Source organism: Phoxinus phoxinus, assembly GCF_949152265.1.
Source record: "Phoxinus phoxinus genome assembly, chromosome: 2".
Lineage (NCBI taxonomy): Eukaryota > Metazoa > Chordata > Actinopteri > Cypriniformes > Leuciscidae > Phoxinus > Phoxinus phoxinus.
The window spans coordinates 5372112-5388100 of NC_136877.1; the positions used below are offsets into that span (position 1 = coordinate 5372112).

Genomic DNA, 15989 nt, shown 5'->3' on the forward strand with positions numbered 1-15989 from the left:
TTAATTCATGTGCCCTCGTAATCTTCAGTCAAAATATCTTTCAGCAAAATCTCTTCTCTGATGGCGTGTTTACTGGAGTGAGGGCGGGGCAACCTGTCACTCACATGAGATCAACCAATAGCAAACCACAACCATCCAATCAACTCCCAGTTGACCAAACCAATTTGTTCTTGTATGAGAAGCTGTTTAATAGTTCAATAGTAAAGAAAAGACTCGCAACATCCGTTTAATGCCGACTTCAAAACAAGTGCGTGATTTTAGTTGAAGCTCAAGTTCACTCATAGTTCATCATCACACTAGTCATGAATCTGTTCCACTAACGTTTCACAACCACAAAGTGTCACACTATTTTTTCATCATCCTTCTTGAGAAATGTTTTGCTTGAAAATGTGCTTGTTCTGTCCTTTTTTCTCTTGGTTTGATGTTTTGGTATCCAATATAATGATTTAAATTATAATTATCCCATCATTTCCTCACCCTCAAGCCATCCTAGGTGTATATCACTTTCTTCTTTCAGCCAAAAAATATTCATATTAAAAAATATCCTACAAGCTTTGTAATGGGAGTGAATTTGATTTTGAAGCCCCCAAAAAAGCACATCCATCCATCATAGAAGTGATCCATACGCCTCCAGGGGGTTAATAAAGCAAAAAAAGCAAAGCCATGGGGTTTTGTAAAGGAAATATCCATATTTATAACTTTATAAAGAGTGACCTCTTTCCACACACTTCTGAAGGCACTATCAACTTCATTTTGCAACGCTGAAGTAAACTATTTTAGATGTAAATAACTAAGAATAACATTAAACTGTAAGTGCAGTAAACGGTTAAATGTGCGCTACAAACCAGTGTGTTTATAATTATGACAGTGCATTCAAATATTGATAATAAATACCAGTTTGCAATATGAAGCAGCATAAAAAGCTATTTTGAACTGCTAAAAATAACTGTAGGCGAAAGACACCGGAAGCCTCACACATTTAATACACAAATGGCCTTGTACGTTAAAAATGAAGGTGGATTATCTTTAAGAAATAGTCATCCACAAATCACTTACTCATGAACAAGTGTGTTTTGGGATTGAAAAGCCACTGGCTTTCTTTGTATGTACAGTAGGTCATATTTTTCACACATGTTTGGAGCGACGTGAGAGTGAATAAATGATGACCGGCAGGGAACTCTCCCTTTAACATTGAGTTTATTCTGCTGAAATATTATGATCGTTATGAGTGGCTGTAGAGTCAGGTGTCTCTATCATTTGTCATGTTTCTCACACACAATGTGTGTGAGCGAGGGAGAGACTAATTCCAAATGCAGAACAGAAGAACATGAACTTGGGGGGTGTAAGACAGAGGGCCGAGTCTGTGAAAGAGAGTTAGAGGAGCAATGTTTCTTTGGTTTCCTTTCAGTTGTGGAACAGAGTGGATGGGGCCAGCGAAAGGGAGGGGAGGCCGAGAAAATGAAGCAGGACGCTGGAAGGTTTCAGAAAATGTTCAGGAATTTCAGGAGCAGGTGGCGAGTGGTGACATGAAAGGAGGACGTGACAAATGCAACCGACGGGCACTTGAAAAAAAAAAGGCCCCAAGTTGAATGGTGGCATAGTATCTCCCTTTTTTGCCTTGGTGCCTCATACCCCCCACTCTTTCCCTCACACACACACACACACACACACAAGCTCCAATCTCAGCATTGAGCTGCTCGCTTCCTCACATGGTTCATGATGTGGATGATAAATGCGCAATTCCTATTCACAGCACAGACAAGAAAGGTTCAGGCACTTCACTCGGATGAAGGGTGGGGGGGGGGGGCAGCATGTGGCCACGAGGGAGGCTGGTCGAGTTTTGGCTAGTCGTCATATACTGTACACGCTAATATAACATTTCACTTCTGATGTAATGATCTCGACGAGCGCTGACAACATGGTCGTTTAACACTGATCAGAGTCTCTGTAGACCTGAATATGAATATGAGATTTTTTTTTTTAGATTAATAGTTTTTATTGATTCTCAAACTTTCCAGAATGCAACACAATACATCTAGAATCAACATTTTTGCTCCAATAACCCTCAACCCCCTCCCCCCGACTGGTCACAACTACACAAATAAGTACAATTAAGATAACTTCCGGCATACAATGGTGAGTAAAAAATTAAATAAAAGAATACATACATATTCCAACACAAAATAGGCTTTTGAGTGTGAGCTGAATATGAGTTTTAAAAACAATCTTTGACTCAAATGAGAGATTTGTAAAATTAGTACACTGTAAAAAATTACTTGGTTTAACTTAAAAAAGAAAGCTACCTGGTTGCCTTAAAATTTTGAGTTTATTGAAATTAAAAAAATTGAGTTAATACAAAGGAGGAGATTGGTTTAATCAACAGAATCTCAAAATTTTATGTTATCTAAACCACATTAATTATCTAAGTTGATTTGACAAAAGAAAAAAGTTGTGATAACGAATCATGAAAATATTTCTTCATTAGTATATCTGTTTCAACTGAAAATATCTATCGTTAAATAATCACCATAAATGAATGAGGCATTAATATATAAAAGCATTGCCTGAGCTTTGATGATTGATATTCAAAATGGCATGCAAGCGCTGCTTTGTTTACGGTTAGTATCTGCAGTCCTAGTTTCAGTTTCCGTTTTTGAATGACAAAAATAGACTATTGATGATACCTGCTGATATCGTTGTTTCCGTACAAGCATGGGCACATGCCTTTATAGTCTCTTTGGTGTGTTCAAGCGCTTTTTGGCCGAGACGCAGCTGACGAGAGGAGACGACACTGTCAGCTTTCCGTCGCCGCTAGCTCTTTGTCCTGAACATGTTGTTGTTAGCTGAGGACATTGGCCCCACCATGGAAAAGTTGTCTGGGAGACTATATGCACTTCTCACACGTGAACAGAGTTTAGTTTTTGCATGCAGCCACAATGTCAGATCTTGGAAAGGCAAACCTTGGAAAGGTAGCCGTTTGGAGCAGTGTGTGTGAGGGGAGCAATGTGGCTCCTTCATCTGAAGCCGCAGACACTGAGATGCCAAAAGCCAAAGACACAGTATTATCTCAGACCTCAGTCAGTAGCGGAGGTGCGTGAAATAGTCCGAGTGCTTGCTTTCTTGCAGTCTCCTCACTGATGTCTGCCGTGTGTTTCAACACACAACATCAAAGACCGTCTGTCGGGGATGCCAGATAATACTTTGACAATAAAAGAAGGGTATCACCTGCTTGATACATGAGAGAACAGCGTATATTTACTCAACAGACCGATCCTTTCTCGCCTCAGCGAGGTTCAACATTCACTTCCTCTAAAATGTTGTTCATTTCTGAATCTGCGTGAGCTGTGCACATCAAACATATATTACATTTCCTGGTTAATTAATATTTAGTAAGTCAAGAGTTCCAGCTGCTCATCTTTGAAGGCGTTTGACTCAAAGATGGCCTGACGATCTTTTTCTTACTATGCAATTGCTGATATATTTAATATCGTACGCATTTAGTTTTCCATGTGCCATAAAGGTGAATTAAGAGATATTTGGCCATATTCCCAGCAAACAAAAATATGTTCTAAGAACGTTTTGCTAATGTTGCCATTACGTTATTTCTGAATGTTCGCAGAATGGAAAACAATTTTTTTTTCTTGGTTATGTTAATGTTAATGTTTAAGGAACACCACTTTTTGGGAGATAGACTCATTTTCCAGCTCCCCTAGAGTTAAACAGTTGAATTTTACCGGTCTCGAATCCATTCAGCCGATCTCCGGGTCTGGCGGTAGCACTTTTAGCATAGCTTAGCATAGATCATTGAATCTGACTAGACCGTTAGCATCTCTCTCAAAACAATGACCAAAGAGTTTCGATATTTTTCCTATTTAAAACTTGACTCTTCTGTAGTTATATCGAGTACTAAGACCGACAGAAAATGAAAAGTTGCAATTTTCTAGCCCAATATGACTAGGAACTATCCTCTCATTCCTGCGTAATAATCAAGGAACTCAATTGACCCTTCGCAGGGAGCTTGATTGACAGGTGATCTGACCAATCATACTTCGCCATCCGCTATTTTGTCCGACAAAGCAGTCAGGAGAGTTAGTAGATTAACGTTGGAGGATTTGAACTTGAAAAGCGGAGTGTACTGACGTCTTTCCACGGTTAAAACAACATTCCTTCTGATGTTCATTCATGTTTATTTGATGCTATAAATGAACTAGAAGGAAGAGATGATCGGTTCACGAGCAGCTTTAACTGAGGCGACACAGCGATCTGACAGGCACATTAAAGAGACACAAAACGGTATTTATTGTTTACATTTCTTTAAAAAATGACCAAATTTGAAAGGTGAGACTTTGTTTAATATGTTTAATATCAAAATAACCGAAAAGTAAGTTGGTCTGTCCTGTCTGTCAGTGTGTTGTCAGTCTCCTCTCTGCTCCGCAATGTATTTTTCACTGCGTGAAAACATGGTGTGGCGAGAGAGCGGCGTACCTTGTCGGACATAGCGACAGTAACTAAGGGGGGCGGGTCTTTGTGAACGGTCAATTGTTTAACTCTAGGGGAGTTGGAAAAGTAGCCTATTTCCAACAAAAGTGGAGTGTTCCTTTAAGGGGACATTCCATTTTGCAAACATTATGGGAATGTTACATTTAAATGTTCTCTAAACATTCCGAAACAAGTAGTAACATTTCAAACGATGTATAAATAATGTGCAAACGTTTGTAAAGACCAGACAACTTTAAATGAACGTTTTCTTAACGTTACTGGAAGAACGTTTGTTCATGACCTTGGGAGAACCTTGCCAAAACGTTAATGATGGTTTAATATTTAGCATTTCTTACGAAGGTGCTTATTAAAAGACAGTTTGGTTACACTTACTATAGGGTTAGGATTTGTTTGTTGCATGTAATTATGCATAATTTACTGTTATTACTATGGTAAGTACATTTAACTTATGTAACAAGGACACTTAAAAATAAAGTTACCGACTTTTTTCATGCTTATGAAACCAAAATGTATCAGAATAAAATATTTTTTTATATTTTTTTATTTTTTTATATTTAATTAATGACTATCAAAATCATTAGCCTGATAAAACAATACCATTTCATGAATTAAAGGGATAGACAATGAAAGTATTTCATTCCCATACGGAAATGTAATATATGACATGTATGTCCCTATCGCTAGTGACGCCGTCATATATACTAAATATAAGACAATATATTGCTATCACATATATACATATCTCTACATATATGTTGATATAGGTTTTTAACATATATAAATTTGCCATATTAAATGAGTACATTGACATATATTAATATGATGTATATGATTATTATTTATATAATACTGTATGTTTTGACCATATATGTCACCGATATGTTTAATTTATATATGCCAAACTATTTACTATTTAACTATTTATTTCAAGTCTACAGATCAAGCCTACATATCCACATTTCATTTAAATTTCTATCTCATTTTCAAATCTTTTATAAATAAAATGTATTATTTATTATTATTTTACCTCTTGTTGACCAGCTCATAAAAACAAAACAAATACTACACAAATTCTATTTGAAAACTGATAATTATATATGTGACATGTATATAAAAAAAACACTATTATACATACATAAAATATATGGGCTGGTTTTATATGTCAATTGTTCCATTTTCTAATAGGTTTTATGGGCATATATATTTTATCGCCACCTTGAGCTTTAAAGTTTTTGCATTCCATTCGACTGTGTAGAAAGAACCTTTTTATTTTCTAAATAAAAAGTTCCAAAATGTACACAACTTAAAAAACAACATCACATAATGTAAATAAGTTGTCACAGAATAAGAATATGTGAATAACTCAATTTTGACAAAAATGTCAGATAGAATCTTATAATTCCAAGGGGACGATATATGTATATTACATATGTGTACATATATTACATTTCCGTATGGGTTGCATCGACACAAAAACATAATTCTTAGAGGTTGGAAATGTGAATTTTCTATCCCTTTAACGTTTAACATCAAAAGCTGTGCGAGCACAATACAAATACAAATCACGCAAGACGAGTGGTTTTTGAAGCTCAAGTTTTATTCTAGTTAACCTCATGTCTAAGATGGGTCAGCAAGATTGTGCATTTCAGACCAGTGACCGGTTTGTGAACAATAACAAACAAAAATCAAACATTGTATTTCAGGATCACCACATTTTGATCCTTTGGACTGAATACCATATTGAACTAAAAGACACAATGCCAAGCTTGTGTCATGTGGGGATGGGAGGATTCATTCAATCACTTCTCAATTCCCCCAAAAACACATTCAAGAGAAAAGCTTGGGACCTCCATGGTCTCCTTTCCTCGATTGCATGACAGTCTCTTGGTGTGTGTTTGTGAATCGCACCGTTATACATGCTAGTTTTCATCATTCAGTTGAATTTCCACCTTGAGGTAAAAAAAAAAAAAAGAAAAAGATTCCTGATACTACAGAGGATAATATATCTGTGTCCCCTGGGTCCTGGATCACCTCTCCCATCATTCCTAGCTTATCGCCACCGCATCTCTTTCAGCAAATCACTTCTAGACTCAATACAAACATATAGCAGCACCATGTCAAAGGCTGAAGGGAATGAAACTAACCAACCAACCAACAACCGAGTGAAGAATCCCATGAGTACTGAATGTGTGGCTCTTTACAAGAAAACCAATTTGATGGGTTTATGCAAAAAACAAAAAACAAAACAGATGAAGGGAAACATCACTGCTGATTGTAGCTGCGTCACATTTATTAATACAACGTCTTGATGGGGGACATACCAAGTCTCCTGAATTCAGAACAAGACAGGCAGCCACTTACACATGAACATCTGGCACTGTTAAATTACTACAAGACAAAACTATGGCTTTGTAAGTACACATGGCAGTCACACACGGTGTCATTTTTTTTTTCAAATAAAAGCTTCACAAACTCATCAAGATGGGCTAGAAGAGACTTAAGTCTCTTTCAATGAAACATCTAAAAAACTCACAAAGAGTTTATGGCACCAATTCCATTCAATGTGCTTTCTAATCGCTCGCATCAGGACCCAGTGGGATGATGATTAACATGTTCATTTACATTTTACAACAGGACTAACAGGCAAAAACAATCAAATAAAATAACAATAGCACTAAAAAAAAAAAATCCCAGACTAAATCAATGCTAAATCACGACTGTAGTTTGAGGTATTGTGGGTATAACAGGAACATTTGACTATTTTTTTTCATATGCTTTTTGTTGTTTTTTTGTCTTTTTTTTTGTTTGTTTCTTTGTTTTGGGAATAGCATAGCGTAGAAATCACATTAACAAAAATTGATCACATAAAAAAAAAAAAAAAAACTACCAAAATGTTGTCAATAATATAATTTTCTATGAGAAAATTAAAACCTATTACATGGCATTGTATTGACATTTTATATAAACAAAACCAAAAATAGCAGCAAAACAAGACAAGAGAAAGAAGCATGTCTTTTTCTTTTTCTTTTTTTTTTGTTGTTTTCCATTTGAAAGTTTCATACTTGCTGGAAATCCCTCCATAGCAGCTAAATATGAGGAGTGTCTTCTCCCATGTTCTCCTCTTCTTTTTTTTATTCCTTTCTTAAAGTTCTGCTTTTACTCTTTGATGTCCAGCCATCACCCTTTTTTGCCTCCCTCTGCCGTCTCTAACATCTCTCCTCCTCCCCTTCCTCCCCTTCCAGAGATCCACAAGACAGCTGACATCTCTGGGTTTGTGCAAAATCTACTTGAAGCCACAATTACTAGACCAGAGTACATCAACTATGGTGTCACGAGTTAGCAACTAGCGGGTCATTATACATACTTCGAACTTAGGTACACTTGGGCATCCGTGCGTACTGGCCTTGAGAGGGGAACTGAAAGAAATAAATAGGTCTTAATCTTTGATTTAACATCGTAGTGTTTCGAAATGCGTTCAGTGGGATCGAACCTTAAACGTCCCCGCGCATTCATCCGTTCCGGCATCAGCATTGAAGCAAATATGTCCCCCTCTTCTCCTTTCTCTAACAGACCACTAACACCGTAGATAAAGAGACCTGCTCCGTCAACCCTTGCTCCATTCCATTGTTTTAACAACTGTGGATTTCTTTCTTTTTTCTTTCTAAAAGTCAGCCTTAAACGACGGACTGAAAGTGCTTTTTTTTCTTTTTTAAATGGAATGGTTTTAGATAATACATGAATCTAAACAAAAAGCAGACTGTGGACCGCAATGCAAGCTTTAGGCACGACATAAGCTTATTGTGTCATGGCAGTGATGACGTTACACATTAATATGGCAGCGAAGTCAAAGGCAGTGATTTTGAAAAGAAATGGTTCCATCTGGCCTCAAAAAGCCCCTGGCAATCCACAGCCTTCTAGATCATAACAAAAAAATACATGCGTACAAAATATATACTACGGTTACATAAACCATTTTGGAAGAGAAGAGAATCTTGTTAGGGAATCTGTCTAGGAATTATAATAAAGTGACTAAACGCATAGCAAGCGGGGATATATTTACACGGCTAGACTGCAGAAAAAGCAGGGAGCACTCAAGGGTAACAAGGTACTATCTATGAGAGAAAGGACTCAAACGTACAGATAATGTCTCTTCTCTTTCAAAAATAGTTTTTGACACGCTTGAAATTAAAATCTTTTTAACGACAAACCAAGGCAAGTCACACCTACTGTAGTCGTTTATACAATTTTAAAATCCTAGATACCATTTTTATTTTTGACTTAGGACATAGAGGGGGGTGGGGGGGGAGGCCAAAGGAGAGATTTCCCTGTCCTCCACCGGTGGTCCGGGCCAGCGATAGCCCAATCGTCAAAACCACAGGGGATGCCGGTCAGCGGTCAACAGTTAGGGCGCGCTGAGGGGCGAGTTGTCGAGGTATTGGTCGGATGGTGGGGTGCAGGTGGGAGCCCGTTTTCCCTCTTGTCCCATGAAGCCTTTGGCCAAAGCCCATACCCAACAGAAGCAAAGATGAAGAGACTCATCGCAAAGACGAGATGAATAGCGATCCGTTCAGATGTTAATGTCTCTGACGTCTGTGGGAGTGCAAGAGAGGTCCACGTCCTCCTCCACTCGTTTGGTCTCTGTGGAGATGTTGTGCTGCTGAGCTTGTCTGAGACTAGATTCCAGCAGCGACTCGATCTGTTCCTGACACGACCGCAGGCAGTCCTTTAGGGGGGAAAACAGGGAAGTTAGCAACAAAGCGACATATCGGGTCTTCTGAAATGGTTGCACTTTATTTTACCGGATATGCACTTATACTTACACTGTAGGTACTGGGGAACTACAATAGTCAACATTTGAAGTGGATCAAAACCTTTCAGTTATAAATTAATTTTGAACAATACTCGGTCTTGTCTTAGGACAACTTTGATGAACTTTTTTGATCCACTTCGAATGTTGACAACTGTACATGGGTTAAGGTTAGGTTTAGGTGTAGGTTCAGGGTTAGTAGTACCTAGTTATTACATTGCAATTATAATAAGTACATATGTGACCCTGGATCACAAAACCAGTCAAGTCGTACGGGTATATTTGTGGCAATAGGCAACAGTACATTGGTATGGGTTGAAATTATTGATTTTAGTAAAGATCATGTTCCATGAAGATATTGTGTAAATTTCCTACTGTAAATATATAAAACATTTATTTTTGTGAGTGAATGCAGCACAATCGTGAACATAAATGCACAACTTTAAAGGAGATTTTCTCAATGTTTTGATTTTTTTGAACCCTCAGATTCCAGATTTTCTAATAGTTGTATCTCGGCCAAATATTGTCCTATCCTAACAAACCACATCAATGGAAATTTTATCTGTTCAGCTTTCATGTGGTGTATAAATCTCAATTTCAAAAAATGTACCCATGTGACTGGTTTTGTGGTCCAGGGTCACATATAGGAAACAGGACTGCAAAATGAAGTGCAACCTCTGAAATAACACACGGAAGGTGGCGCACTTACAGGATCGCTTCTGATGACTTGTGAGAGGAAGTTGGTGAGGTTCTGGGACGAGAGGCAACTATCGGGGCTTTTCAGGTACAAGCCTTGCACCGCTGCGGCAACGCTGCCGGCCGCGATCATGGAGGGAGGGCTCGCGATGAAGTTGACATCTGAAAACAACAAACAGACCTGGTTAGCAAATGCTCAAAATAGCCACCAATAAGTAACTGGGTGAGGAATAAAACGAGGAATAGAGAGGCTGGGGAGGGGATTGAGCTCATAATAAAGCATAGCATGACTAAACTATAATGAGAGCTGGGTTGGTAGGGGACAGTCCGTGACATTTGGGGCCCGACACCATTCCTCGGCAGGACTCAAAGCCTTCGGGGGGAGGCAGAGGACTTTGCTGTAGGTCCCTTCTCATTCCCAAAGGGTCCCATAAATCATGCCTTTATGTGAACTTTAACGCTAAAAATGCATTGAAATCTTGGGGTTTTCAAGATATTTCTGACTCCTACTTTTGAAGACATACGCCCAACACCACAACTTCCTCAACATGCCTCATATCTTGAACGGACAATAAGCGGAGCTACTAAACCCAAAGCCTTATTCGGACTTTGCGCCACACATGGAGAGTAGAGAATTACAGCTGACTTTCTCATAGGAAGTCGTCTAGCATTGCTAGCTCAGAGACGAGAGGGCAATTGTCAAGACAAATTGAGCATAAAGGCACGGGAGCCTTCACCCCGGCCCATTCATTTCATTCACCAGCGCCCACCCCCTTCCCAGTATCCGTCCAACCACACTCTCCCTGGCTGAGATCCCAGGCTACTTCCCAAAGAAATGCAGGTCATAAACATAAAAGGGGAGCGAGCTGCGGTGATACCCACCATGTATACTGGAGGGACAAAAAGTATACTGGAGTAAATCCTTCCTGGCAGGTGATAAACTGACTGCTGTAGGTTGCTTGACAATGAGGTGCAAGGGTACGAAAGTGAAATGCTCTCACTCAAAGAGACCTGGACATCAAGATGTCTAGACATGGGAAAATATCAGGTTACAAAGCCCTTTTCACAAGAAAAATGTCAGAAAAGAGTTTCCTCTTTTTGGTTCACATGCACTCGCAGTGGTGTCGTGAAGCGGGCAGGGCTTCACAGGAGCTGCCGTGCAGTCACAGCAATCACCACAAAAGGAAACAGACTTCCTCTCTCTTGCAGAGGCTCACGTTGGTTTACAATAACTGCGAGTGAGGAATTAGGACAAGCGAGATGGTTCCTTCCATTGCAAGAAAGAAGTTCGTCTGATAGCAAAGCAAAGGGGGGAGGTTCTTCAATGCATGTTCACAGTAAAGTACTCGAAGCATGTGCTTGGTCAGCTATTAAAAGGCAAATCCACTGTCATATATTAACATATAACAAAGTGATAATCAACACAAATGGTGAAACATACCTGTTGCACAGAGGGCCACAAATGTCTGGGCATGCTTGCGCAGAATCTGCTTGGAATTCTGATGTATAGGCAGTTTGGCGAGGAAGTGTTCGATGAAATCGTGCGGTGTCACTGAGGCTAGATCCCACTTCAGTTTATTTAGTGCCAGCAGTTCCATTTGCTGCGAGGGAGATATAAAAAGGCCCAAGTTTACATTAAGGCTCAGACGATTTTCCATATTCTCTTTGACCACTAGATGGAGATGTCGATTAATTGCACAGTCACTTTGCAGGGCCTACAATCAATTAACGCACACACACTAAACTGTTTGTAGCATGTGCGCTGTTATTTATGCAAATGCACTGTACAGTTGCAGTCCAACCAAATTAGCTGGTTTTGGTTTTTAATGCAAGGCTTTCCCCTGCATCTCTTTGAGCAAAATTGCATTACTTGCATGCTTTAAATTGACTAAAGTACAGTGATATGAGAAAACAATATCAAGCTGTATATGATTATGCAATGTTGAATAATTACCAATAATTCGCCAGGACGGACGGAGTTGTCCGTGTATATGCACAACTTCTCTGCTGTTAGTGGCACTGTCTCTTTCATTTTAGAGGCCAAAAACATACAAGTTGCTCCTAAAAGCTGCAATCTGGTCTTTTTGGTGGGCTCCACAGATAAAAATCTGTCCAGGTAGTTCATGGCCAGTGGAAAAACTTCCTCTTCGCATTTCTGTTCTTCACAAACCTTTAAAGAAAAGAAAGTGCATAATGTAAAATAAAGATCAGCTAAAATTGGCTGGGTTTCTTTTTTTCACTTAAAGAGAATCAAAAGAAAGAAATATATTGGTAAACATGAATTAAATAAACGAAGTGAAAGGATTTTTTTTTTAGCTATGCTTTGATCTTATCGAGTTATCCCACGTGTTTAGCATCTGCTCAGTCGTGCACGTGCATTGGAAAGGGTTAAATTAGAAAAGAGACACGTGCGAATGCTAAAAAGAGCATTTAATCGGTTAGTAAATACGAATCTAAAGTGTTGCACAAAGTATAAATATTGCAATTTGCTGCTGATGCTAGTGGTGGTTGCTTTCCGAGGCAAAAAGGTGGCGTCCAAGCTAGGTTCAGGAAACAATTTTCTAGTTCGTCATCTTTTCAAAAAATATTTAAAAATATAAGAAAATTGTTTCGCTCGAATTAAAACACATGTAAATGTTGTGCGACGTATGCTTTATTAAACAAGAGCAAAATCGTTCGAATTCAATGGAAAAAACGACGTTAAATGAATTGAATTCTAAAGCCTCAACATACAAAGAGGAGCATGCGACATTTCAGAAAAGCGGGTGTTTCAAAAATTAATATAAATTATTCCAAAGCATTAAATCGAATGTTAAACATTTGTAAATCCGAATTAAGCGATGGGTTATATAATCCGACCGTTTATAACACGATCCTGAAGTTAGAAATGTAAAAAAATATAATATTTTTAGACCGTCGTGCGGGAGCTATGGCAAACTGAAACAAAACTTTTAAGACACAAAATCTACGTTTTCTTGCAAGAAATAGGTTTAAATTATACCTGCGATTTAAAGGACAACTAGTGAGCGTTTTTACGCAAGTGATGTCAATAATATTTCCATTTTAGAATTTAGAGATATAAAAAACTTAAGCAAACGACAACAAAGATGGCTACTGGCACGAGCGAGAATGCATACGTGTACATTGGTATTAAATTGAAATAAAAACTAAATTCATTTATATTTCCTTTAGATTATAGGAAACTAAACACACGAATGGGGAAAATAACGGTTTAAATAAAAATGCGATATCGGAAAGCACAGAAAACGTCACATGGCTAAGATTAATATTAGTTTTGTAATAATCAAACATTTTGCAAAACAAATCAGCAATAAAGATTAGAACAGAGTGTGAAAGGTCTGGGATGGATAACTCAGGTTACATTAAAAACATATTTACATTTATTAAACAGTTCTCGGGGTCCAAAGAGCAAGAGCAGAATCATCATGAGGCAAACTTGTGCAACTAATACAAAAAAAACAACTATTAGCCAAAACAAACCTCGAGCATCCATGTCGCGACGATTTTCCTCATTTTAGGTACAATTTCTTTCTGAACACACTTGAAATAATTTGGCGACGGAAGATAGTTTTCCTCTGCTTTGAGCATTGTCTGTAAAACTCGGTCATTCAACAGGTTGCTATCTTGGTAAGCTCTTCTTATGGTATCCACTTCACAGCAAAACAATTGGTGTTCCATGTCTTCAGTGTTGCAGCGGTGACAAAGAGAAGTAAAACTGGATCTCGTTTCGGACACTGGTCCCGTGGATGCTTTGCTGCCTCTGCTGAACCCTCTAAAAGTCTCGCTTGACAAAACTCCCCTTATGACGTGCTGTTGTTAAGGGAAGATCAAAGCAGCCGCGAGCCTGTGAGAGCGCGCGAGAGGCTTGTCTGCTCAGGGCGGAGGATCAGTCTTAAAGAACTATCTTCTCTGGAGTTTGGGCTCCTTCCTTTAGCACTATGGAAATAGGAGGTCCTATGCCCTGACGAGTGAGCGACCAAGGAGAATCGGCGGGGGGTGCGAGGGGGCAGGCTGGGTATCGGGGGTGGAAAGACGGGGTAAAAGGGTCCGAGGATGTGTATTGCTTAAACATTAGGGGGCGGTATAATAGCCCAAATCAAGCTGCCCTTGCACTGAAACTCAGCTGCCCTTCTCCCAGTGTTGCGAACAGGACCCAAAGTTTCATGTCATCTTCAAAGTCTAGCTTGCACTGTAAAAAAAAGAAACAAGAAGATCAACAAGCTATGGCAACATATGTTTATACAAGATTCAATTCATTGTTAAAGAGATTTAAGTTGAAATAACTTAAACATCCACGTTGATTGTACTTAAAAATGTAAGGCAGCAACGTTTTTTTTTTTTTTCTTTCGTATTCTGCTGTGACACCTTTTTAGATAGGCTAGTTTTTATAAGTTTGGCTAACTTTCTGCAAGTTTTGCAATTTGTGCATAAACTTGAATGTGTTTTCCGTTCATATGATACAAATGTGTGGTCTGTAGCCTAGCCTACATGGTGAAAAAAAAGAAAGAAAGAAAGAAAGAAAAAAAAGTAAACACTTCTGGGTTCCCCTAAAAGAAGGAAGCACAAATTAGCCTAAGCCAATGAACGAGAACACCAGTTGCCAGGCAGAACTGCTGCCCCAGCTTTCATCTGAATCTCCTCATGCAAATGGACAAAATAGAGGCTTTTATTCTTTTTTTTTTTAAATCTCCCGAAAAGCCTTAACAACAAGAAACTTTATAACGAAATGTAATTCCTAAAGTTTCGATAGAAAGTCATAGGTAGACTACATTACACATTTCTGAAAATACAGTAAAATATCTTATTGTACCTTTTAGAATCCTAAATAAACATTGTTACTTGTTTTAACGAGTATAGTGGCTTGTCAATGGAGTTTAAACACACACAAAGCGTTAACAACACAAATTGTTTGATAGAGTTTGATCAAATAGGGGCGCTCTCACTTTAAAGAGCTCACTGCTGTCGCTTCAGGATAGATTGAAGCTTTACAAATTCCACACATTCCACTTTCAGTGTACCGTAAACCATGTAGTGCGGTTGTGCCAAAAACTTGACGAGAGTGAAGTTGAAGAGAGAACCTAGAAAAAACTTTTGTTTGTTTTCTTTAATTGTTTTGTTAAATACAGAGATATCAACGACACCCTTCATTTATACCTATTGTATTGCCTGGTAAACCACAGTCCACTTTGATATCAATTGCTACTAGAACATTATTAAGCTACTATATTATATATTTTTTAAATTAAGATTATGTTAAGCGTCCATATTAGAACATGCATTCGAGAAAGAAAGACAAAATCTAGATAGTCTACTACATACCGTATTAATTAAATATAGGCTATTTTACATTTAGAGGTAAAGTAGCCTATCCTTTTACATAATAGCTAATAGACTATGCCATAGCCTATATGTAAAATTGTGAACTTATGTTGAACATTGATTATTCTTTCAAGAAAACAACGAATTTGTTATATGTATAAATAAATAACTTTTTATCTCAAAATAGGCTAATGTTTTAAAAATGTTTTATTTTTTTATGACAAAATGTCTGAGATCCACCTGTTGTTTCAGGGAAGTTTTTAAACCAAACTATTGTAAATAAACAGTGATTAATTCCTTCAACACGACAGAAAGATTTGCTGGGCTACAGAAGTGTTGCTAACAATGAATGACCGACCATGTGATTTTTTACATGCACCTCTACTACCATTAACACGGCAAACCCAATAGGAAGTTGCAGTGCTCGCTCGTGCACAATCGGAACTCGCTCTCTTTTATCTGCACACACACACACACACACACACACTCACAGTGAATGTAGCCGACATGTGAAGTTTGGTTTCACTCTTAAAGACTAGAGTACAAGTCTCACTTTTCTACTCTAGTCTTTAAGAGTGAAACCAAACTTCACATGTCGGCTATTCACTGTGAGTGTGTTGATGGAGTGTGCAAGGTACTGCAAGTG

At 38.3% G+C, this 15989-nt stretch overlaps 1 protein-coding gene across 1 annotated transcript; it reads right to left on the reverse strand.

Moving 5' to 3' along the window:
- Positions 1–6061: 6061 nt before the first annotated feature.
- On the reverse strand, positions 6062–13923 carry ccnd1 (cyclin D1). Its single transcript, XM_079605119.1, has 5 exons — positions 13505–13923; positions 11958–12173; positions 11445–11604; positions 10017–10165; positions 6062–9223 (listed from the first exon to the last, which is right to left on the reverse strand). The coding sequence occupies exons 1-5, from the start codon at positions 13700–13702 to the stop codon at positions 9068–9070; spliced, it is 879 nt and encodes a 292-aa protein (XP_079461245.1). The 5' UTR covers positions 13703–13923; the 3' UTR covers positions 6062–9067.
- Between the last annotated feature and the right edge of the window lie 2066 nt (positions 13924–15989).

Coding starts and splice junctions, on each gene's coding strand:
- ccnd1 (XM_079605119.1), bottom strand. CDS start 13,702: ATGGAACACCAATTGTTTTGCTGTGAAGTGGATACCATAAGAAGAGCT. Junction 10,166..11,444: donor TGTGGCCCTCTGTGCAACAG/GTATGTTTCACC, acceptor TGTTGTTTTCAG/ATGTCAACTTCATCGCGAGC. Junction 9,224..10,016: donor AAGTCATCAGAAGCGATCCT/GTAAGTGCGCCA, acceptor TCCCCCCTAAAG/GACTGCCTGCGGTCGTGTCA.